At 44.1% G+C, this 23,539-nt stretch overlaps 1 protein-coding gene across 2 annotated transcripts in view; it reads left to right on the top strand.

The window, feature by feature from the left end:
• Positions 1 to 23,539, top strand: part of IGF1R (insulin like growth factor 1 receptor) — a 172,375-nt gene that overhangs the window by 140,516 nt on the left and 8,320 nt on the right. The window contains exons 10-20 of one of the 2 annotated variants that reach the window (XM_041418296.1): positions 64 to 268; positions 4,423 to 4,709; positions 6,132 to 6,268; positions 6,565 to 6,724; positions 7,769 to 7,871; positions 9,234 to 9,304; positions 10,602 to 10,831; positions 11,093 to 11,203; positions 11,824 to 11,983; positions 14,128 to 14,257; positions 17,874 to 18,008. In XM_041418296.1, coding sequence (XP_041274230.1) covers positions 64 to 268; positions 4,423 to 4,709; positions 6,132 to 6,268; positions 6,565 to 6,724; positions 7,769 to 7,871; positions 9,234 to 9,304; positions 10,602 to 10,831; positions 11,093 to 11,203; positions 11,824 to 11,983; positions 14,128 to 14,257; positions 17,874 to 18,008 — 1,729 coding nt within the window. Of the gene's footprint in view, positions 1 to 63; positions 269 to 4,422; positions 4,710 to 6,131; positions 6,269 to 6,564; positions 6,725 to 7,765; positions 7,872 to 9,233; positions 9,305 to 10,601; positions 10,832 to 11,092; positions 11,204 to 11,823; positions 11,984 to 14,127; positions 14,258 to 17,873; positions 18,009 to 23,539 lie in introns of both variants that reach the window. The other variant, XM_041418295.1, reaches the window with a different exon arrangement.

Below are 23,539 nucleotides of genomic sequence, written 5' to 3'. Positions count from 1 at the left end.
ACAGATTGTTGCTGTATCCATGATCTGGAGAGAAAGAAACCAGCTCTGTTCTTTTCTTTCAAGATAAAGTCCCAATTCGAAGATATGCTGATGGGACCATTGATACAGAGGAAGCCACTGAGCCCACCAAGCCAGAGGGCTGTGGGGGAGAAAAAGGACCTTGTTGTGCTTGTCCCAAGACAGAGGCAGAAAAACAGGCGGAGAAGGAGGAAGCAGAGTACCGGAAAGTCTTTGAGAACTTCCTTCATAACTCCATCTTTGTCCCCAGGTAAAGGGTTTTGGACTCTTCTTTGGAAGTACGGCTGATCATTTAATCTTTCAACATTTCCTAGAGCTGAGGTTTCCTGGACATGACAGCACAGAAACATGAACGTTACTTTTCCTTTCATGTGAGACAATCCACAGCCTTTCTTTGCAGTTTCTCTTATTTGCCAGTTTTCATTTCTTTCTTTCAGATCTAGCCCATAGTAAGGGTTCTTAACTGTATTGATCAAGGATTTCAGTGATGGTTTCTTTTCAGACTCAAGAGTCACTTAAGGAGCTCATTGTCTCTAAGGGTTTCAGAGACAAGCAACATGAGGCAGGCAGAGGGTTTCAGATGTGATTTCTCTCTAAATAACCATTTAAGCACTTGTGCTCCTAATCTGAATTTATCTTTGAAATTAAGGGCACAGTTGCTTCACAGAAGGGAAACTGATTTTCTTTTCTCACTGCACTAATTGCAAAGGGCTTGTGTGTTTCCTGGGTCAGCGCTGCAGAGAAGTATTAAATATTTCCACTCTTCCACCATAAGCACCTGCTTACATATTAAATGGAATTGTAATGATTCTGTGCTGCAGCACAGAGTAGATACTACTGAATTAATTGGTGATTTTGATCCTTGAGTTTCCAATTTATCTTTCAGGTAAGGTGTTGTTACTTTGGGTGATTGGATGCTGGGACAGGGCACACAGTGTACAGCTGTTGTGTTACAGTCTTCAATACTCTGTTAGATCTCAGTTGTAAACCTTGTCTCCCTCCTGGCAGGGGAAGTCCATGGTCAAATACTGTGTTTGAGAAGTCTAGTGTAGCATTGTTGTTGGTTCATACCATTCTCCATTGTATTTTTTTGGACTTTTATTCAAGGATGTGTTGGATTGACTTGTTGGGGTTGAGACTTTGATATTCGCCATGCTTCCTAGCTTTATCCAAAGAATGAGGAGCTAAATACTGCCTCTCCTGGGAGGTGTGAAGTATCTTATCCGAGCTGTGTTGGGGTCACACTGAGCATTTGTGCAGTGATGATGAGAAGCAGCAGCCAAGATCAGGTACAGGGAAGTTACAGCCTCCATGTCTGATCACAATGGAAATCCTGAGCCATGGGAAAACACCAGATCTGATTTTGAACTTCATGAAATAGCACAGCAAGGAGTTTTGAAAGCCATATGTCAAGTGTAAACTGCTTGAAAGTCTATTGAAAAGGAAGTTTCTCTATTTCCCCAAACATTTGTAATTCAGAATGTGTTGTCTTCTCCCAGATTTTCTTGCAGTCCTGCCCCCCTCCAAGAAAACTCATAGAACCTTGAACTCAGTAACAAACAAACTGATCACTTCACAGAGAATTTCCTGAAAGCTTGTCCTTTTCTCTTAAATTACTGTCATTAGAGTGTTTTGTAACAGCAGGAGCAGATAAGGGACAATGCTCAGCAATAGCTGCATAGCCAAGCAACTTTTAAGAGACTGTATGTCAGGGAAATTAAAGTTTATGAGCTGGTGAGACATCTCCATGGGACAAATCTAAGCAGCTTGTTACTTGATTTCATTTTTTCCTCTCTTTCCCAAGGGAGAAGTTAATTAATATGTTAGTGCAAGCCTCAATAGTAGTATTTGTTTCCAGTGTTCTACCTGTGTCCAGGTTATTATTAAATATTTGCAATATGTAATACAGCATGAAAGTATTTGGCTGGGTGATTTTAAGATTGATTAAGAAGTCTGTTGATCTAATCTCTTGTACAACTTCTGGATGACCCCATGTGTATTAGTGCCGTGGTGGATTTCAAACAGGACTCTGCTTAATCTTGAAGAATCACTCACTACCCACTCACTACCAGAGGAGAATGAGTTTCTTCTTCAAGGTTTTTGTTTCTTTAATGAGTGGGATGGGCCAGGCTCTTTGTGTAGTCTGAGCAGTAACATTAAAATTGCCATGAACTACAGAAAGAGTGAGCTTTGCTGTTAAATAGCCCAAAGTTTTTTTAGATCTTTTTTATTTGATTGAATTTCTATACTGTTATTTTTAATTTTTCTCTTGCATTTCTTTTTCTTCTTCTCCCTTAATAGAATAAATTAGTTTTCAAGTTTTTATCTCTAGACTTTTCCTTACTTCCTTGGATGCTTGTTTTTTGCCTTTATCTCTGCATTTCATGAATGCAGGAAGCTGCTTGACCAAAAAGCACTGAGGTCAATCTCATGATGTTTTAATTACTTTTGCCTTGTGGTTATCCTGCAACTCTTTTCTCTTCCTGACACCACTGTAGTTTTCACCAGCAAGTTTTGTGTTCCTTTATCTTTTTCTCCAAAGAAAAGGTATGGCTGTACTCCCCTCCACCCCCAAATACCACCAAAGATTTGAAGCTCCATGTATCCCATAAAAGCAGTGAAAAGTCAGGCCTTTTGGGTTCTTGCATTGGCACATGCTTTTGTGGTTGACTGAAAATGAACTTTTTATTTACACTGCTTTGACCACAGAATCTGTGCAAATGTTCATCAGTTGAGGGCTAGGCATCCAGCTTCTTACTGATGAGAAGTTTGTTCTTTCCACTGAGCTAAAGCAGTAAATCAATACACATTGTAAACAGGGTGAATAGGTTTAGTAACTTCCATAGATACCAGTGTAGACAAGGCACAAATGCTTATATCCTATGAAATTGCTTTAACTGACAAGATATTCACTTGTGTGTTGCTTAAACATTTTGTTGTTAACTTAGGAAATTGTTTCTTGTCTGTGTTTATTTCTGTGACGTGGTTTACATGGTGGTTAGAGTGTCAAAATGACTACTCACTACGTAGTAAAGGGATTTTGGAAATTTTTTTAGTGAGCTCCTAAAGAAAAAAATTCATCCAGCCTCTGCCAGAAGGTTTCAAAACTGAGCGAGCCTGTTCTTGGCTCTCTCTGCAGCATGCTGCTCTGTGGCTGCAAGTACTCAGATGATATATTTGTCAGTGAATTAAGTTCTCCTGTTGAGTCATCTTTCCTCCTGTTGTGTGCTTGAGGGAGGCCTCATTTGCCTGGTTTGTAACTCGCTCTCTGGTAGAGCTGTTGGACCTCATGCCCTTGGTGAGGTGTTCCATGGGCACTGGTGAAGTGATTTCAGGGGTAGGATTCAAGCCCAGATTTGTTTTTTAGTGTGACTCTTCGTACTTTCTCCTTTACCTCCCCTGGGTTGTTGCTTTCTGGGTGTGAGCATTCCTGCAGCCCTTGGAGACGCAGGAGCAGTGAAGCCAGACTGCCCCTTGTAGTTGGTGCTCCTGTACAGAACAGCCTCAGATCTGGGGCAGGACCAAGGGACAGGTCCAGTGTATGGCCACAGGGTGTTGGTTACCTGATCCACGTGGTTCTGAGAGTACCTTGATCCTTGTCCTGTCACTTGGGGCTGTCCACTACAGCAGTTCCCTGGGCTTGAGAAAGCGATGGTGTGGCTGTAAATCCTCAACTTCTCAACTCTGCTTAAATTTCACCCAGGTGCCTGTAAGGCAAAGCTGCTCATTGAACTTTTGCCTCTACACAATATTGGTGCTGGGTTTTCTTACATAGGAGCATTGTTCCTTTGCAGAGCTTTTGTTTGGGTGAGAGAAGCAGAGATACAGAAATGACCACCTGAGTGATGGTCAACCTTCATGGCCTTCAGCTGCCTTCCAAGGTTTCTCTCTCAGTGCAATACATTCTAATTTCATCACAACTGCAATGCTAGCTCTCAGTAGGCTCAGCTTCCTTTGCTAATCCAGCAAACTTCAAAACAATTTCCCCCCCCGCAACCTTTTCAACCTTTAGCATCAGATTTTTATTTTAAACATCTGCATCACTGTCATGAAACACAAATCCAGGACGCTTGTTGAGTAATGATGAAACTGTTCTTTGCTGGTTGGATTATTGTGTGAGGTCAGAAGTTTGCACATTCATCTTGGGACACAGTGTGAGCTTCAGAGATTTGTTTGGTTCCTGACGAGAAGAGAGAGAAATGAGATGTGCTGACACGTGACGGGTTCAAATTTAGAGAAAGTTTTCCTCTTGTTTTGCAGTTTCCTTTATTTAGCTTTTTTATTAGCTGTTGCCTGTTTCGCTGGGGTGTTTGGCACAGTTTTCTGGAGAACAAAGTGGATTTTCTGGAGACGAGGTGGATTTTCTCTAATGAGCCCTTTTCTGTACCCGTGTGTGCTCCTCAGGCCCGACCGGAAGCGGAGGGACGTGTTCCGAATCGCCAACGCCACCTTGGCCACCCGGAGCCGGAACGCGACCGGGACCGAGCACTTCACCAACGCCTCTGACACGGAGGAGAGCGAGGTGGAATATCCCTTCTTTGAGACCAAGGTGGATGGCAAGGAGAGAACCGTGATCTCCCATCTCCAGCCCTTCACTCTTTACCGCATCGATATTCACAGCTGCAACCACGAGGCCGACACGCTCGGCTGCAGCGCGTCCAACTTCGTGTTTGCCAGGACGATGCCCTCAGGTATGCTCACACAGGCTCTCTGCCTTTCCTGGGCAGAGATCAAGCTCAGGGGGACAGGCTCTCCCAAACCAGTTAGAATTACATTGGGGTATAGTAAAAAAAATTTCCATGCATTCGGATAAATTGAAGCTGCATAGATTTTTTTTGCTTCACGTCCTTGACTGGTGTTGTGTGTACTGAGTGATGTGTTTGAGTCTGTGCTGGGGAGCTGGAGAAAGGGAGAAGTTGACTGCCAGGATAATTAGGAGAGACTCTGTTTCCCAGCAATAGAAGTGAGACCCCCAGACATGGTGGGCTGAAAGGTTTTGTTCCTCAGCTCCCTGTGTGCTGAATAGAGCCACAGCAACGTTTCTCTGCTAATGTTTGGTTTTGCTGTGTTCACTCGGAACTGTTTGCAGATGTTGGAGTTTTGCTGGTGGGAATGTTTGCCAAATGTTTCTTCTGTCACAGTACGACCATGCATTTGTCCAGCCTGGGAACAGGAGGAATACTGTGTTTCTTTGTGCCCAATCCCTGGCCTCTAGACTACTTCAAATAGGAAGCATTGAATGCTGTGCTCGTCTGTGGGACTTTTGCAGATTGTACTTCTGAGAAGAATAGAGATGATTTTAGTGTAAGCTCATATGCATCCAGCAACAAGCTTCTGACTCCAGCAGATGTCTGGGGATATTGGATGCAGAATGGTAGCAATTTTGTTTTGTTTCTGGAAGGAAGGGCTATCATAATCCAGATCCAGCTGTGTCAGTAAAAAAAGCAAAAAGTTTCGCTTATTTCAAGGAAATAAGGAAATCTGTGAGATCAGGGAAAAGGAAAGAAGTGTTCTCAGATTTTTAACACATGCTCTGAAAATTAAAGGCTACACAATCCTGTTTTCTTCTGTTATATTTGAGAAGGTGGTATTTTTTCAGTCTAGACTGAAACACGCTTCGCATTCCTGTTAAGTTTTTAATAAGTCATGTAAAATTATTAGGAACTAAATAGGGATAAAGCAGTTCCTGAATTGCTGGTGAGGCTGTTTTAAATGGGGATGGATTTCCTATGACTGCTTTATCAAGAGGCTGTCAGTGGGGCTGATGTTGTGTGTTTGCAGCCATTTGGTGGGAACAGCTCCCTGCACTGTTTTGGGTTTGGGGAGAATTGGGAAGGAAGAATCAGGTGCTAATAGGGGTTTTTGGCACACAGAGTCCATGCCTGGTGGGGCTGTATGCTCTGCACTGATTTTCTGGGAGCCAGTGGTTCAGAGTGAGCTAATCTCCAGCAGGCCCTTGGCCAATGGAGTTTCTTCCCTGGATTTGAATGGCTCTTGCTGCAGAGCTTCTGCACCTGAAGAATATTCTGAACTTTCCATTTTCTTCCACTCTTGCTGCAGTTCCTGTTTTAGTCATAGGTGTTGTTCTCACATCACCTGTAAATATTTTACAGAGGGAGCAGATAACATTCCAGGAACGGTGTCATGGGAAGCAAAAGAGGAAAATACTGTCTACCTGAAGTGGTTGGAGCCTGCAAATCCTAATGGGCTGATCCTCATGTATGAAATCAAATATGGGCAGCATGGTGAGGTGAGGATTTGACATTATAGCTCATAACTCTTAATTTATGCACAAAAAAGGATCTTTCTTAACATGCTTTTGTGCAGTGCTGCACAAACAGAAATTGTGATTTCAGACACCCAGCACCTGCCATGTCTTTCCTTCATTTCCTTTGAGTTCTTAAATTCCACGTATCTCCTTATGGTGTTTGAAGTAAAACTGATCAGGTGGGGCTTTTAGTTATAAAAATGAGCTTATCCTGCAGCTATATTGCCTTCTCCAGAATGTGAAGATAATAACATGTGTAAATTGCTTTTTTCTTCTAGGAGAAGCGGGAATGTGTTTCCAGACAGGAATACAAGAAGCTTGGAGGAGCTAAACTGACTCACTTGAACCCTGGAAACTATTCTGCCAGAGTTCAGGCCACTTCCTTAGCTGGGAATGGGTCCTGGACTGAGCCCATCTCTTTCTATGTGCAGCCCAAATGTAAGACAAGTGTTAATAGTCTGTGTCAAACTGGGGGGTTATTGTCTTCTCAATAATTCCTGATGTTGATGTGTCTGGGTATCTGAGCCTCTTTCCTCTGAACACTCATCTGACTTGCTGATGGTTCTTTGGGAACTCTTCTCTTACCCTTTTTTTTTTTTTTTTTTTTTTTTGGGCAAGTGTTGACAGCCAGGAGGGGTATGTGAGGTGTGGTCCTTTCCTTGCAGCTTTGAGTGTCTGTGAGGGTTGCACCCAGGAGTGGGGGTGGAGAACACCCTGCTGTGGCTTTGTGGCTTCCTGGGATGTGCAGCTGTGTTGGGAATGTCATGTTAGCTATAACAACAGAGAGCTGCCATGTACAAAACCTGTGGCAACAAGGCAAACCTGCTTAAAATTGCAAAATAATTAGAGAAACAAATCATTTGTGTAGATTTTTGGCTGGCAGGTTGACCTGTTCTGAGTGACATTTGATAAAAAAGGTGTCTTGATGAAAGGGTGCTGCTGGTCCTGACAATGGGAGTAATTTTTATTTTGGAAGAACATGACCACAGAGACCCTCTTTAAGACATTTTGTGTTTAGTTGTAGAGCAATTATATCCCCAGAAAACTGCAGCTCCACCTTTTATCCCTTTCTGGTTTTCTGGTTGCTGAACTTGGAACAATTTGAAGTAAAGAGCAGTGCGTGGATATTCTGAACATGAGCAGCTGCAAGGTGAACAAAAGGTGGAAAAAAAGGTGAATGTGCAAGTGAACAATTGGATATTGTTCACTGAGGAATGCAAGTCCTTTAAGCATAACTTGTGAAAACAAAGCCCAGACAGACACTGTTCTGTACAAAATTAATGCCTTTCAGTGTCTGCTTTCTTGTTTCACTCATCTGCAGTCAGGGAGGGTTTTGAGTGCATTTTTCCACATCAGACAAGAAAATGAGAACTTTGATTTCTTCCCTGTATGGAAATACACTGAGTGGGTATTGAATGTTTCTTTGTTAACAGAGGTTTTATAGAAACCCTGATACAATTGTTTTCTTGTTGGTTGCAGCAGCAAACTATGGAAACTTCCTGCACTTGGTAATTGTGCTCCCTATTGCTCTGCTGCTCATCCTTGGGGGATTGCTGATAATGCTCTATGTCTTTAACAAAAAGAGGTGAGTTCCATGTGCTGGTGCTTAAACCTGCAGGAGGGGAGTTGTTTATTTTCAAATCTGTGCCTGTGGAGCGAGTTAGAGATTAAAAAGAGAAATGACATTCAGAGGAGTTGAGAGGCTGAGGTAGATTCTGCCTTGTTGGTATGGAAAAGGAGGTGGTTTAGAGTTAGCAGCATCTGGCTGCTGCTGCTGGAAAGATGAAGAGGGTTTTTATTGCAGTATCATGATGGAGTGGGAAGAGGAAGGCTTGTGAGAAACATATCTGTGAGGCATTGGTGGCACACACTGGACCTTGTATAATCAGAAGATTTGACTGAAATATGAGTCAACATAAATAATGAAAAGTTAGCTCAATTTAGGTTAATCTGGGTTTTTGGTTTTTTTTTCAAATTTTAAAGGGTTTTTTTAAGTCTTACATCCACTTAAAAAGTTATATTCTGGCCAAGAACTGTCACTGGGACTGTTCTGGTAATTTGTTTTCCTGTTTTGTTTTCTGTAACTAGTGATTTTTTTTTTTTTAATCTCATTGAATTACATAATGAGAACTTAATAGTAGTACAAATGTTCAGTCTTGCAACTTTCTAGCTGTGGATATTTTTTATTACTTTCACATTAATTATGCTCATTGAGTATCCTGTGATTTCCAGCTCTAATTCACTGGTAGCACTGCAGACAGTGGTACCAGTTCTGCTCAAGCTCTCCAGACAGGGCTTTGTTTCTGATGATTACAATACATGCTTTGCCTTCCTTAGGCTCTCTCAGGTGAAATTTCTGATATTTTTGCCTTGTTTAAACTGTTGTTCTAACACAAGAATATTTTCTCTGTGAGCCTGTCTCCTGCAAACGCTCTCAAAGTGCATTTATTGCATGTCTTATTCTGAAACTCATCCCTGTAAAATTGGGAGTGTGGCATTGTGTGGTTTCAAAATAAAATATTAGAAACACTTAGGAAATAGTTGAATGGAATCCCCCACTTTTGTCTTTTGCTAAAAACCTTTGCTCCCACAGCAGAGCTGATGATGGTAAAGTGCATTCTCAGCCACGGGTCTCCTGGTTGTATAAAAATATAGCTGCCCTTCTTAAAAGAAGTTTACCCAGCAGCTAGAAGTACCTTGTATTTACATTTTCCTGGTGCTGATTTGGTAGAGAACACTCCAGAACTCCTGACAAGCTATTCTGGACTGTGTTCCCATTGATTATGTGAGGTAGATAAGATCTCAGTTCGTCCCCTTTGTCTGAAGAACTCCACATGCAGTAAATAATATTCTGTGGTTGAGCTAGCACTGGAAAAGCTGTAGAAGAGATAGTCTGAAATATACTCAGATCTAAAGATAAAAGAAATAAACCCCAATATTTCTGCAGGAACAGTGACAGACTGGGCAATGGGGTACTTTATGCTTCTGTGAACCCTGAGTACTTCAGTGCCTCAGATGGTGAGTGTGACCTTAACTTGTGATGCCTTTACTGTCCTGTGTTCTGTTGGTGTGTGACTTTGAAAGGTATGAAACCCTAAAAGATGTGCTGTAAAGCCACTTTCCCTATTTTATTAGGACAGCCCTGGAATCTGCAATTGCTAATACATAAATGCCACTTGTCTGTTGAAACTGGGGAGTTTTTGAATTGTTTTCCAGTACTTTTATCCACCTGAGGCAAATTTGGATTCACTAGTTTCACTTTCAGATTAACATCTACTCATCCAGTGATGTTTTCACTGGAATGAAGGAAGAATGAATGAATTTGTGGTCTTTCATTCATGTTTGACGTTTTAAGCTCTGTTTTGCCCTATTGAAACAAACCCACTACTTGAAGAAATCACAGCATCAGACTAATGTCCTTGAGGCCTCAGTTTTCCTGTTTATGGTTGAGTTTGGCACTGCTGTTGTAGAATTCTTGCTGGAATAGTATTTCCCAAAGCCCCCAGGAGAGTAATGGGTTTTCCCAGAGTGGCAGCAGACTATTTTACTGTTATTTTTTGTAGCAACACCATTAGGGTTAAAGGTCTGCCACAGCTGATGCTATAATCCTCTGTTTTCATCCTGTCATTTCACCCATGCAGAACATGTGACACAACTGTCCCCTCCTTTGGTGACTGATAGGCAGCAGCATCAGTGAGTACTTGGATATCTTTGTGCCTGAGGCAGTCCTGCCTCCTGGCAGTCACCTTCTGAGAGCTCTTTTCTGCCTCAGATCAAAGACCTGCAGCAGCAGCAGCAAGTTCTGCCTTTGCTGGTGCAGTGGTGTGTGTGCAAGGGATCAGAATAGTGCCATGCAAAGAACTGTTGGATCAGAGTCTGCTTCCCTCTAGCCATAAAATCAGTGTTAATAGAGAATACAGCAGACACTAAACTGATACAGATGATCAAGTATGTTTGATGCTGTCTGGGAGAGAATTAGGAGAGCAAGGATTCCAAGAAAAGATTTGGCCTAAAGCATTGATTTGAGCCTCTTCCCACCCTGGCTTTGGCTTTGGTGTTCTTTATTTCTATCCCCATATGTCAGTCCCATAGTGAGGCCCCTTCACCTCCCGCTTTCTTTCAGATTTATTTGTATGCCACCATCCCCCTGCCTCTGTGTGGGACAGCCCCTGGCCTGTTTGCACACATGGTCCAAGGTCTCAGCATTCTGTGTGGGGTTTGAACCCCAGAACTGTCGGGGCAGTTGTTGTGGAGCGGGGCGGGATCCCAGCACGGGCAGCTGTGGAACATCAGGGCCTCTTCTCTCTCCCCTCAGTGTATGTTCCAGACGAGTGGGAGGTGCCCCGGGAGAAGATCACCATGTGTCGGGAGCTCGGGCAAGGCTCCTTTGGAATGGTGTACGAGGGAATAGCCAAGGGAGTGGTGAAGGATGAGCCAGAGACCAGGGTGGCCATCAAGACAGTCAATGAGTCCGCGAGCATGCGCGAGAGGATCGAGTTCCTGAACGAGGCCTCGGTGATGAAGGAGTTCAACTGTCACCATGTGGTGAGTCCTGAAGATGTGACGAGGCTGTGACTCATCCAGCCCTGGTGCTCACTGACACGAGGCTGTTCCAGGACTGAAGTGGGAATTTGGGATTTTAGCTTCAACTCTGCACAGCTTTGTAATATTATCGTGAAACCCCAGTCAGAAAGTGGAACCAAATCTACATTCAGACCTTTCCCACAGGACTACATATCAACATGAATAAATGATAATTAGCTGTACTTGTGTACTTGTACTGAACATTTGTTTTTCCTCTGCCAGGTTCGGCTGCTTGGTGTTGTTTCTCAGGGCCAGCCTACACTGGTTATCATGGAGCTGATGACACGTGGGGACCTCAAAAGTTACCTGAGATCATTGAGGCCAGACACAGAGGTGAGTCATGAGTGGCTGGATGTTTATTTCTTCAGTTTGAATCATCTTGAACAAGACAGCCTCACGTTGGAAGCAGCAGGCAATTAGCCTTTCCTGCCCTTCTCTTTCAGTCTAAGGACAGAACATGAGCTGTTGTGTGATCTCCAACAGCTCTTTCCTGAGGGTGCCACATGGAATAGGTCCCTTCTTGTGCCACTGAGCCCTCTTTTCCAGATTTGCATTGGGTCTCTTGTCTATCTACTTTCTCATCAAGATGTTACAGAAATTGGCTGGTTTAAGAACATGTGTTAGGATAATTGTTTAATGTTGTGTGTCCTGCCTATTGCCCCTGCTGGAAAGTAAATATCTGTTATCTTAGCTCCTGTGCAAACTCTCATGCATAAGCCATCAGTCTAACAGCTAAAATTGTCTCATATGATGCAGAGTCTGAAGGATAAAGATGACACACAGGTCACTTGCCACTGAAATCACAGCAGCCTATGTAGAAAATGAGCTCAGCAGCTCTTGCCCTTGATCTAGAAATTCCAGTGTGGATAAATTAAAGGAGCAGTACACGAGGACAGTATGTGCACGGGAGAATGGATGTGGTCTGTTAACTGTTTGACCTTCATCTTGCTCAGAACAACCCTGGGCAGGCGCCCCCGACGCTGAAGAAGATGATCCAGATGGCCGGGGAGATCGCGGACGGCATGGCCTATCTCAACGCCAACAAGTTCGTGCACAGGGACCTCGCCGCCAGGAACTGCATGGTGGCAGAGGACTTCACAGTCAAAATTGGAGGTGGGCTGTCCTGACCCTGACACAGCTCATACAATCACCCTGGAAAATCAGTGTCCTAGAAGGCTTTTTATTTTTTTTTATTTTTTTTTAGCTGAGCTCTAGTTGAAATATCTGCATAATGAAATATGTTCCTTGTGAAGATTACTGTGATTTAAGACCTGTGAGCAGTTAACACTGAGTTGAAACCTCTGGAATACCTCTACTTTCTGTTGTTCCAGTGTGTCAACAGTACAGCATGTGGGTTTTAAAAAGAGGCAGTGATTTAGGTTCAGGTACTGCAGACATCTGGGAGGATGGTGTAGTTACCAGTAGTGTGTCATTCATGTCTCTGACAATGCACAAAAATAATTCTACCTCCTGTTTATTAATTCAAGAATGAGAATTTTAGGATTATTTTAAATCATATCTGAGTTGGAAGTGAAATTACTTCAGCTGGGTGCTTTCCAGTCTAAACTGGAGTTCTGCTTCCCAGACAGCTGAATGGCTTTTCTTCTGCTCTGCTGTTAGATCACCAATTTTTTTTTTCCTTTCACCATCCCTCCAAAATAGTGTCAGATGAGTTTTTTCAGTCTTCTCTCCAGAGAGAGTGATTTTAAGCTGTTGGCTGTTTTTGAGTTGTGCATATTAAAATAACATGTATAGCAACAGCCTTCTGCTGCAGGAAACTAATTCTTTTTCTCTGAGCTTAACTCAGCTATTTTGATAATTTGTGTAAGTAATCCTGTCATTTGGGAGAAAGAAAAAAATGATTTCATTTTGAGTCAGTTAATTAGGAAATAAGATCTTTTGGGGATTTTGTGTATTTTCTGCAGGTTCGTGGGAAGTCAGCCTAAATCCTTCCCATTCCAGTTTTCTCCTCCTGCCCCCATCAGCTTGTTTTACAATTCTGTAAACTGAAGATATGGTGCACTCTTTCCCTTTAATGTGTTCATGGTTACCCCAAAAGCACTTTGTAAATGTGCTGCACTGCTCTTGTTTATGTGGCAGCATTGAAAATCCCCTCATGCTGAAACAGTTTAGGAACATCTTGGCTGGAACACACCATCTCAGACTGTTCAGATCTCAGAGGAAGAGCTTTATGCCACACTACCCTGTGCTCACTGCCTGTCTGTTTCTTATTTGCATTACATTTTGAAAGAATCTTCCGTTCAGGCAGGATAAAGTCACCCTGGTGTGTGGGAGTGATGGAAGAGCTGCACAGATGGGCTTTTTAGTCATAATCACCCTGGGTACCCGTGTCCCTGGTACCCCTGCTTGGTCACTCACCACAGACTGGTGATAGCAGAGAGCTGGGGCAGTTCTGTGCACGTTTCCTGGGGGGGAAAAGGGGCAATTACAGGTCTGTGTTGGTAAAATGGATTTTGCCCTGTGTGTTATCACACAGAATTTAATATTAGTCAGAGGACTGATGACCTCTAATTTATTAGCTTTTTGAGTACACAGTAACTGGACTCAATAGGCAAGTGTGAGACCCAGCAATTCTGTCTCAGACTGATTGTGGAGGAAAAACACTGGAACAAATCTGAGTTACAGTCAGGGGGATGAACATCTTTAGATCCAAGTTGTGCAAATGCTTATCAATTTACAGCTAAGCATGAATATAAACTGGAAGTATGTCTTTAATATTTGGGTGTGTTAATCACAAATGAACAGCATAATCCTTTGTAGCACTTGAAATGGAATATTGTACAGAAACTGGGAATTGCCTTTGGAACTAGGAAAAAGAAAACCAAGAGAAGTATTTCCTGCAGCATGTGAGATTGTTCAGTTAAACAAAATGCTTATGAGCACTAAAGGAGCTCCTTAAAAAAAAAACGGAAATCACTGAATTTGGGGGACAATTAGTGAATTGTGTGACCTTCAGAAGACTCATCTTACTGCAAAGCTTGAGCATAAATGCTGCAACTTTTCACATTCCTATATTTAAACCATTCAGACTTGTCACCCCCGAAGTCAGCGGCACAGTCTGTTGGTGTTGGGAGGGAAGGTCACCAGCCCCGAGGCGGCAGCTGAAGTGTCTGCAAAGCCAAGTGTCGTGGGAACACAGCGCGGATTCCTCACATCCAAGTGTGATTCTCTGCCTTGTAGGAAGGGGAAGTGTTCCTCATTTTCTCACACAAACTCAGAGTATTTCTACCTTCTAGATTTTGGCATGACGAGAGATATCTACGAGACAGATTATTACCGGAAAGGAGGGAAGGGTTTGCTGCCTGTCCGCTGGATGTCCCCGGAATCGCTGAAAGACGGAGTCTTCACAACACACTCCGACGTCTGGTAACAAAAAAGGGGCTCTGAAAAACTGCTTTAACCTCCTTCTTTCTCGCCTCTCTTCTTGTTTTAGTAGACTTAACCAAGTGTACTGCTTCTCCTGTCCATTCAGGAGGTAACTCTCTTGTTCCATGAGTTCATGTTTCAGCAAGAACTCATGAGGTTAAATTTTGCTCTCAGGGAGAGCAGAATTAAATGGATTTCCAGAACTGGAGGTGGCAGCATGTTTCCTGCTGTTAGTTGTAAAATCAGTTGTGCAGTGAAAAACATTACCTTCACCTGGAAGAGCAAGTTGTCATTTTTTAAATTGTCCTCCTTCAAGAAAAGCATTTAAAGTTGCCAAGAATATAGAAAGGTTCCTAGTGCTGACCTGCTTTTCCATCAAAACCTTCTGTGTAAATAACATCACTTTCCCCCAGATGGGTTGCGTACACTCTCAGGCTTTTTTGGGGAGTTCTCCCTTGTGCATATCCCTCTCCATTTGGAGCTTTGTTTGCTTGGTTTATATACTGCAAGATGCAGAAATAGGGTTTTCGTTCAAAGCACACTGCATGCTTGCTGTATCTGTGCAGTTATTAATAGAGGCGTGTACTTAGGAGAAGTAATCCCCTGGAACAATTCCCCACACACCCCCCAGCTTTTGGAGATAGGTAGAGAGGACTTGGCAGAAGATGGTTGTGTACTGGCAAAACCTCTCCTCTGTCTTTTATGGTTTCTCTGCCTTCCTAACAAGATGTTTTTACTGCTGATCTGTTACAGAATTGGCAGCTGATTGCCTCCAAATGTCTAGAAGTCAGTAGGAGTGGTGTTTTAGGAGTAAACTGCATTTTCCGTGAGCAGCTTGAGGAGTTTGGAGTCAGTGGTCTGTAGCTCACAGCACCAGCTCTGAACAAAAAGTTCCTAAGAGGAATTAAAGTGAAAAAAGCAAAGCACCAGAATGATGCTTAAATTTTATTTTACATATGGCTAGTGACTTACTTTTGAATCCACTAACCCTCAGACTTGGAAGCAGATGAAAACAACCACACTGAGTTGAAGGGAAGCCCTGTATCAGCCATTTATCTGATTGAGCAGTGCAGGCATGCTTTTGGCAGTCCCCCCAGTAAAAGAATTTTGGGACTTGTAATGGCTTCATAAAGCGGACATAAATTTGGATTATATCACTAGAAAATCCCCAGATGCAGAACTGACCAAGCCTAGAGTGAGGAGCTGGCAGAGCTGTCTGTTCCAACCACACAAGAGGAATTTTCAGGTCCAGCCATTGCCTCCAAAGGGTTCAGCAGCAGCTCAGGGTGAGCATTGGGGATGTCCCATGTGTGTTCCACACGTGCTTTCTTTTAGCCTGGGACTCTTAAGTGATGTTATTCTTTATTAAATATAACTCAAATTCCAAACAAAAAACCCCCAGGTGATGCCCAGTAAGGTGTCAGATGTAAATTAGTGCTGTAGTTGTTGCAGGAAGTACATTGAGTGCTTCCCTAACAAGGAAGAGAGGAGGTTTAGATTGAATGTTGGGAAGAATTCCTTCCCTGTGAGGGTGGTGATGCCCTGGCACAGGATGCCCAGAAGAGCTGTGGTTGCTTCATCTCTGGAAGTGTCCAAGGCCAGGTTGGATGGGGCTTGGAGCAACCTGGGGTGGTGGAAGTTGTCCCTGACCATGGCAGGGAGTGGAACAAGATGGACTTTTAAGTTCCCTTCCAGCCCAAGCCATCCTGGGATTCCATGATTTGGCATTTGATGGTTGCTCAGTCCAAAGCAGGATTGTGCAAACGGTATTGCACTTCATCAGTGGGACAATCTGAGTGAATGTCCTGGCCTGGAAAGTAGTTTGCTGATTACAGGATTGGAAAGCTGAAGAGGAGGAGCAGTAAAATCTTGACAGATTTTTACTTGTAAGCATAGAGAGGAAAAAAGTTGTTTTATGGAGAGGAGGCTCACAGTACTCGTGGGTATTTCAGAGAGTTTCTCCTTGGGATGGTTTGGCATCTTAATTGTTGGAAGTGATTTACTCTGAAATTTGGTTCACAGGGGTGTACTTGTGTGGAGGCACAAAAAAACAGGCTCAACATGAGAAATTTGCTGTTTGTTTAGAACATGTATCCACAGCTACAGAGAAATTTCAATCTAAATTCCAAATGTAGTGGAACTTGACTTAACACTGTCATGAAATACTGCCTCTGTACTTGATCTGCTTATGGCTACAAAGATCATTCCTTCTCAGTGACTTTTACACCAGGCACTATACATTGGAGGTCTCTTCATGCCAGGAAAAATAAAAATTCCCTGAATCCTTTCACTGGTTCAGATTTGAAGTTGCTCAGTGTAAACTGTGGAGTTTGGCTGTTTTAGGGGCCATTTATTTGCATCAAACAGTAAAGAAAAGGTTGAGATTATTTTTCCTGCCTTTCTGGGCAGATATTGTGACATATAGTTCTATGTTCTTCGAGATCAGTTCTAGAAGCCAAGATGTCAAAAAGACAGAACCCTATTGAGTGGTTGGAGTCCAGGATTTATAAGCTGTAAGGTGAAATGGCAACTGCAGGAAGGAAGAGTGTCTGGAGGTTTGAAGGGTGGAGCTTTATTTTAGCAACTCATTCTTTTAATGCTTTTCAGGCTGAAGAATGAGGTAATTAGACAGGGCTGGTTTTGTTGTAGTTAGGCAAGGAGGACATTTTAAAATTAATGTAATACTGTTCAGGGTGAGGGTGGATTACTATAAATAAATCCTCAGCATCTTGCATTCTTTCAAGGCTGGTAGTTGCCTGGAAGGAGCAATCTGAGTTTATTTGCTAGGATAATCTGACAAGTAGGTGTGCAAGACTTGTCCTCCTTATCCCTGCAGTGATCAAAGAAGCTTCAAAGGCACCCAAATGTTGAGTTGACCCCCTGTCCCTCCCTCCCCTAAAAGGAAAACAATTGCAAGGCAGTTTGTGGCTTCTGGCTCCAGATGCAAACCAGTTTAGATCCCAGGGATATCTGAAAGATAAAACCACAGGGCCATAACCAGCTAATGACACTGGACTCCTGTTTTCATAACTCCCCCCCAGTGGAACTGTGTGTTTTTCACTCAGCTTGACTCAGCATTTTACCACACAAGTCAGACAGCATCGAGATTTTCCTTCTTTGCCCAGCAGCTCTAAAAGTGGATGACTCTTCAGTGCAGGGCAGACAATTTGAGCTGTGTCTGCTCAATAATCTAATTTTAAATGGAGATATTTTTAGAAAGTGTCAATACTTACGTCCAAACTACCCAATTACATAACTATGCTTATCTTCCTTTGCCAGTAATCAATTCCTATTATTAGACAAACTGCTTTTTTCACTTCTACTGTCCTTTGTAGTTATCTGGAAGGAGCTGGAAGCTGTGTTTCAACAACACAGTTACATGCCTGTCACAAAGGGGTAACTGAGTTTTTCTCACCTGAGCCCTTTTCTCACTAGAGGGGAGGTGTTCGAAGTCAGCAGTGAGGGGTTGTGACTGTCACCACAGGCTCGTGTTTTTTGAGCAACTGGAATTCTTTGGTAAAAGAAAACACCCGTGGACACCCAGCACTCAGCATCTTGTAAGAAATACGCCCTTGTAAAGATGGCTGGGAGCCCTAAAGCTGTGCTGTTCCTGCAGGTCCTTCGGAGTGGTGCTGTGGGAGATCGCGACGCTGGCGGAGCAGCCGTACCAGGGCATGACCAACGAGCAGGTGCTGCGCTTCGTCATGGAAGGGGGGCTGCTGGAGAAGCCAGACAATTGTCCTGACATGCTGTAAGTGCCACCACTGCCCTGTGGGCACAGCTTGTGCCTCCTGAGCCCTGCAGGGTCTGCTCTTGGCAGCTACCACAGGAGGGGCTCTTAGAGAGTGAGGCGTGCAGGGGCTGCCCAGGCTCTGTCAATCCAGTGTTTTATGGTAGTGAGACATTCCAGAAAACAAGTTTGCTTGGGCTATCTCCTCTAATAAGCAAACAAAATCCAAGCTTTGTGTTACTGAATAAAATCAGGCTTAATAAAAATGTCACTTCATAAGTGACATTTGCTACATGAGGAGGCTCTGTGCCTAAATCATATCTCTTCTGCTGAAAGTAATTCTGTTGAGCATAAAGAGAGAAAAGAGCATGGGACAAGCTGAAATGTGTGTAAACAGCGGAATTCAACTTTTTAGTTCACCATACAGATAAATCAATGTATCTGAAGCTGGATTGGATCTGCTGTTTCAGCCACAGCACTTGTCCTATTGAGATAAACTAATCCCCCCTGCTAAGTTTCCTTCCCTGCAAGCACAGGGTGAGGTTTTCCACTGAAAAACCTCTCCCTGCCCCAGGATCGACCCAAAGCCTCACAGCAGCAGAGGGTGTGCAGTGCAGCAGCTTCAGTTTTTAGCTTTACATTACTGAAATACTTCTGCTGGCCTTTGTGTACAGCAGTTTCAGTTGTTCAGACTTTATTGCTTTGATATACTTCCCAAACTGACTTTTGGGAAGGAAATACTGTGTCTTGCAGTTACTGAAATTTGTTGGAGGCCCCCAGAAGGGATACAATCACTTAAGGGCCTCAGCTGCTTGGGATTCTTAGGAAAATAGCTTTTTTGGCTGGAGCCTGGCTGTGGTTTCAGATGACAGGCAGTGTTGTTTTGTTGTTTGAGGGGGGTGGGTGGTATATGCAGGGGGAGGTGTAGCTGCCATGTGATTCCTTGGTTTCACATTCCTTCCCTTTCGAGATGCTGTGGAGAATTCCTGGCAGTGGGATTGACTGGACATTGTTGAACACAGAGCTGTGTAATGGGCTGGGCACAGATGGGGAGGGACAGGGATGTGATGGGTTCAGTTCCCTGGGTTCACAGGAGAGAGCACCTCTACAGTGAGAACAACCTCAGTGGGGAGAGATCCAGCATTAGAAATTCCCTGTTAAGCTGGGGCATGTGTGGTGTGAGGGGAGTCAGGCCAGAAGTTCTCTCTGCTGCAGCCCACCCAGTTCTCCTTCCTCCCCTCCTCAGGGAATCTCTCAGGGCTCTTGCTGCTGGATGAATCCACTTTCAAGGTCCTGGCTTGTGAGCTGGGAGAACTTGGTTAAAGTCTGGCAGAGCAAATCTTTGCACCAGTGTGTAAGAGCTGAGGCCTTTCTTGTGCTGCTCCTCATGGAGAAGTTGTTCACACGCTGGTTCTGCCCAGCAGGATTCAGCCTGACAGTGCAGAGGTGCTGAATAAAAAAAAATCTGCCTTTGAATTGTGCTGCTTTGCTCTGTCAGAAAAAGGAATGAGGCTGAACTCAGACCTAAGGCACAGCCACACTGGTAGTGATTTTTTTGGTTTGCTTTTTTTTAGTGATAAAGTTGAGTATAAAACATTTTGGCTTTATCCCAAATGTAAAAGGGGGGAGGGGGGAAGTATGACCTTATTGTGACTTGCTTTTGCTCCCTTTCAACTTGTTTTGTCTTTGTTTTAATACAGACATCCAAATCTGTTAAAATTCAAGTAGGCATTTGTAGGAATAACAGTAGAGAGCTCCAGGAGTAATCTTCACCTTTGTTCCCTGCACAGGCACTTGGCAATCAAAAAACCTCTTACGTTCCTGTGGCGCTTTATTCTTTGAATGTTTTCACTTTTTTCCCTGCCCAGGAAGCTGTGACAGTGCTGTGCCACCCTCAGTGACCTCCCCACTGCTCCCAGCCCTCACCCACACACTGCTGGCAGGACCAGAGGCCTCTCTGTAGGCAGAGGTCCTCTCCAGGGCCCATAACCTCCTTCTCAGCTGGGGAGCTACAGCAAGATGAGGACATGGGCAGAAGTGTCTAAGAGCCCTGAACTTGCACATGGATCTTTCTCTGCATCCCAGGCCACTGCTGTCTCCAGTGCTTTATGAAACCCTTTGTAAACCAAGGGATCCTCTCTGTGGAGATTGCTAGAGGATTGTGTTTCAAGGCAGCTTTCTTGGCATGTCTGTGCTAGTGGTAGCACATTCTTGCTGGTGGAGACTGGTCTGTGACACTTTAGTATTGACTCCTGATGTTAACTCAGGATGTCCCAAAAGCAGAGCCTGGCTGCAGGGAGGTCACTTGGGCTTGGTGCTGCCTGGAAGCAGGTGAGAACAGGAGCTCTATGCTCCTGTGTCTCATGGGATACCTACAAAAGCACAGAGACTTTGTTCTTTAAATTAGTTTGGCTTGGAAGCAACTGAAACTCTGGTCAGAACATCAGTGGAGCTGTCTGTGGAGAGAGGGGAGTGTGCTGACAGAGAGAAACCTCCAGAACAGGTGGAGGAGGTAACTGCTGTGGGGAAATGTAGATGACAACAGAGAAGAAGGATCTTGCTGTCACCAAATCTGCTCTTTTCAGCCATGCAGGTGATTGTGATGGTGACACAGCCCTGCACCCTGCAGCCACAGAGCAGGAGCTCCCCTCAGGACCTCGTGTTCCCCCCATGAATTGTGCAGGCAGGCTGGGACCCTCTGTGTCTCCATCCCTGCAGTGCTTGTCAGTGCCTGGGCTGCCCTGACCCTGGCACGGTGGGTCAGTAGCTTTTAGGTTCTGGAGAGGTTCTGTTCTACAGTGTGGCTGTGCAGGGCAAAGGATGCTTGGGCAAAGGGGGATTATACAGGGGATTGTCCTGTGGCTGGGAGGTGGTGAATCCCTGTGAAAAGGGCAAAGCACAAAGGGGAGGGTAATTCTGGAGGCTCTTTACTGTTGTACAGGGTGAAACAAGCCTCAGTTGTGTTTATGCTACACCCTCTTGGCATAGCTCGCGTGGCTCTGCAGACAGAACCATGCAATAAGACAGATGGTTCAGTAAGACAGTGCCAGGAGAAGCTTTGCTGTTTTTCTCCTCTTCCTGTGCACTCAGTGATGTTTTTATGTCCTCCCATTGTTATGGCACTGCTCATCAGGTGACGGCTGCGTGGCACTGAGCTTTGGTACAGCTGAAGCTCTCAGACAGTGTGTTCCCATGGGGCTTTTAAAAGTTGTGGAGGCTGGAATTCCACTCTGTTTTTGAAGCAGGATTGCTTCCCCCACATGCATTGTAGACTATTTACGCAGTGCTGATTTCCCTTTGTTCCTGCTTAGAACCCGGGGTCTGCTCTGCAGAGGCACTGGCAGCACAGGGCACCAGCAGGGAAGGAGAGATCCTTTTGCTTTCCCCCACCAAATCAAGTGTATTGCAAAGCACAAATGGAATGCAGCTTCTATAGGAACTTTCCATTTTCTGTTTTTTAAATTTTTATTGTCTCAGTGCAAAACAGAACTCAGTTTCTGCTCAGTTCCTTGAGCAAAAGATGCACAGAGGGATGTTGGCTATTCCCCTAACCCATGGTGGTGCCTCAGGCTCCTTGGAGCTCACTTGCCACCAGACAGGAACGTACTTTATAAATCTGCTCAGGTTGTATTAACAGCCTGTAAATTCCTCCATTGTCTATTGGAAACGTTTTTATTTTGTTTAAGATAATGTAAACAAGGCCTGCGAACACACGGAGTTAAAAAGGAAAAAAAATCCTTTTATGGGAACTCTGTAGGGTTTTTAAATCTGGAATGGCTTAAAAGAAACATCACATGTCCTTGTTTGTGCTGATGTCACATGCATTACTCCGCTGCTTGTGGTATCTCCTTAGCATTGCCCTTAGGCCTCGGGGCGCAGCGCCAGCGAATATCCAGAGTTCCTGGCTCCAGCCAAGCTTCTATTCAGGGACACAGCAGTCAGCTGGAAGGGAAACAGCGATGAAGTAACAGAAATGGATTTTATATATTTATGTCTCAAGCTTTCCTCACCCTTGTGGGTGAGGGTACGGTGCAGTTTTATAGTCTGGCTCCGCTTTTGCTCTGAAAGGCTTTTCAGACTCAAAAACAAGCAGGAGCTGGGCAGTGTTTACGTGTCTACGTGCGGTTACAATGCAGCATTGAGTACCCGGGGAGCTCTCCCGGCACAGACTGGTTTTGCCAGCTCTTGTTGGGTGTCACAAGGCCATTCTCAGGTGGCTGACGTTTGTTCACACGGAGCGCTGCCAGTGGAGCCCTGGCAGGGATATTGGGCACTTCAGATGCACTTCAGTGAAGATTGCTTTGGGTTTGGTTGAGGCACTCAGCAGTGTTTGCAGCCCAAACACAGCCACTTGCCCTCTCTGCTGGTTCAGCTGAGAGCACAGTGGAGGTGCAACAGCATTTCCCCGATTTCCTGAGTTTCTGGGCTGGGGCTTTCTCTGCTGGGGTTTTGTTTCAGGCCAGGGCTCCTGAACTCTCTCCAGACCCACCATGGGCTGCAGAGCCCAGGCTTCTCCAGCTCAGTGTCAGTCCTGTTGGAAAGGTTGTTCTAGAGCAGGGACATTACTCTGGGATGAACTTAGGTCCTGAATTTGTTTGGTTTTGTCTATTTAATTTAAAAATAAAAATTTTTCACATTGATACAGAGACCTGGTAAACTGAGGGCACAAGGCAGTGAGAGCTAATGAAAAGCTCAAATAGAATTGCTCATTTGAGCCCTGAAAATCTGTGGAAGTTGGAAATACGGTGGTGTTGTTCTCTGGAATTGAAACTAAAAGTTTAGGTGACCTGGCTTAAGGGAAGGCTGGCAGAGGTGGGAAATAAACCCCAGCAGGCCAAGGGGGTCTGACGGGGGCTGCACGTCCCAGTGCTGGCAGGTGAGTCAGACACGTGCATTACCTTAACTGAGAGATCTTTCTTGGCTTTATTTTATTTTTAGATCCATTTTTACTCTAGCACAGAGTAGTAGTTTTGGCCAGCAGTGACTTCCTCCACACAGCTGAGTGTTCCTCTCAGCACTGTGTACACAGAGGATTGGCTCGAAGAATTAATGCTAATCTTCCTTTTCTTATTTAAATTTGTCCTATTACTGTGCGGTGTTAACAGAAGACATCCCTATTCCACCTTCACAGACGGTGAAATCCTTTCTTGTGTTATGTTTAAAGCTCAGGGCGGTCTCCTGGGAATCTCCAATTTTGCTGTGTCATGAAAATGCTGTTTTCATTATGTCTGTATTACAGTTTCATTTTGTGGTTTTGTTTTGCCAGCATGGGACATTGTACAGATCTAATCATGGATGTGCTTAAACAGATGATCTCACACTCTGTAAAATATTAATGCATCCCTGGCCGTAAATGAAAACAACCTAATTTTAAAATAAAAAGATTAGAGAATGTCTTTGAGGTTGGCAAATGTCCACTGGGGATTACGATTAATTTTAATGTAATTTTCTTCTTTCAGGGGAAAAAGGCGGTGCTTTACCTTGTGTGTATTTCCTATTTTTATTTTTTTCCAAGTCAGTATTGATGGGGTGGGATGAGTTGTTTGAAAAAG

This window comes from Onychostruthus taczanowskii, unplaced genomic scaffold (genome assembly GCF_017590055.1).
Source record: "Onychostruthus taczanowskii isolate IOZ18803 unplaced genomic scaffold, ASM1759005v1 scaffold6, whole genome shotgun sequence".
NCBI classification, from domain to species: domain Eukaryota; kingdom Metazoa; phylum Chordata; class Aves; order Passeriformes; family Passeridae; genus Onychostruthus; species Onychostruthus taczanowskii.
Note: the sequence above shows the minus strand (reverse complement) of the source record. Positions and strands in the feature narration are given on the sequence as shown.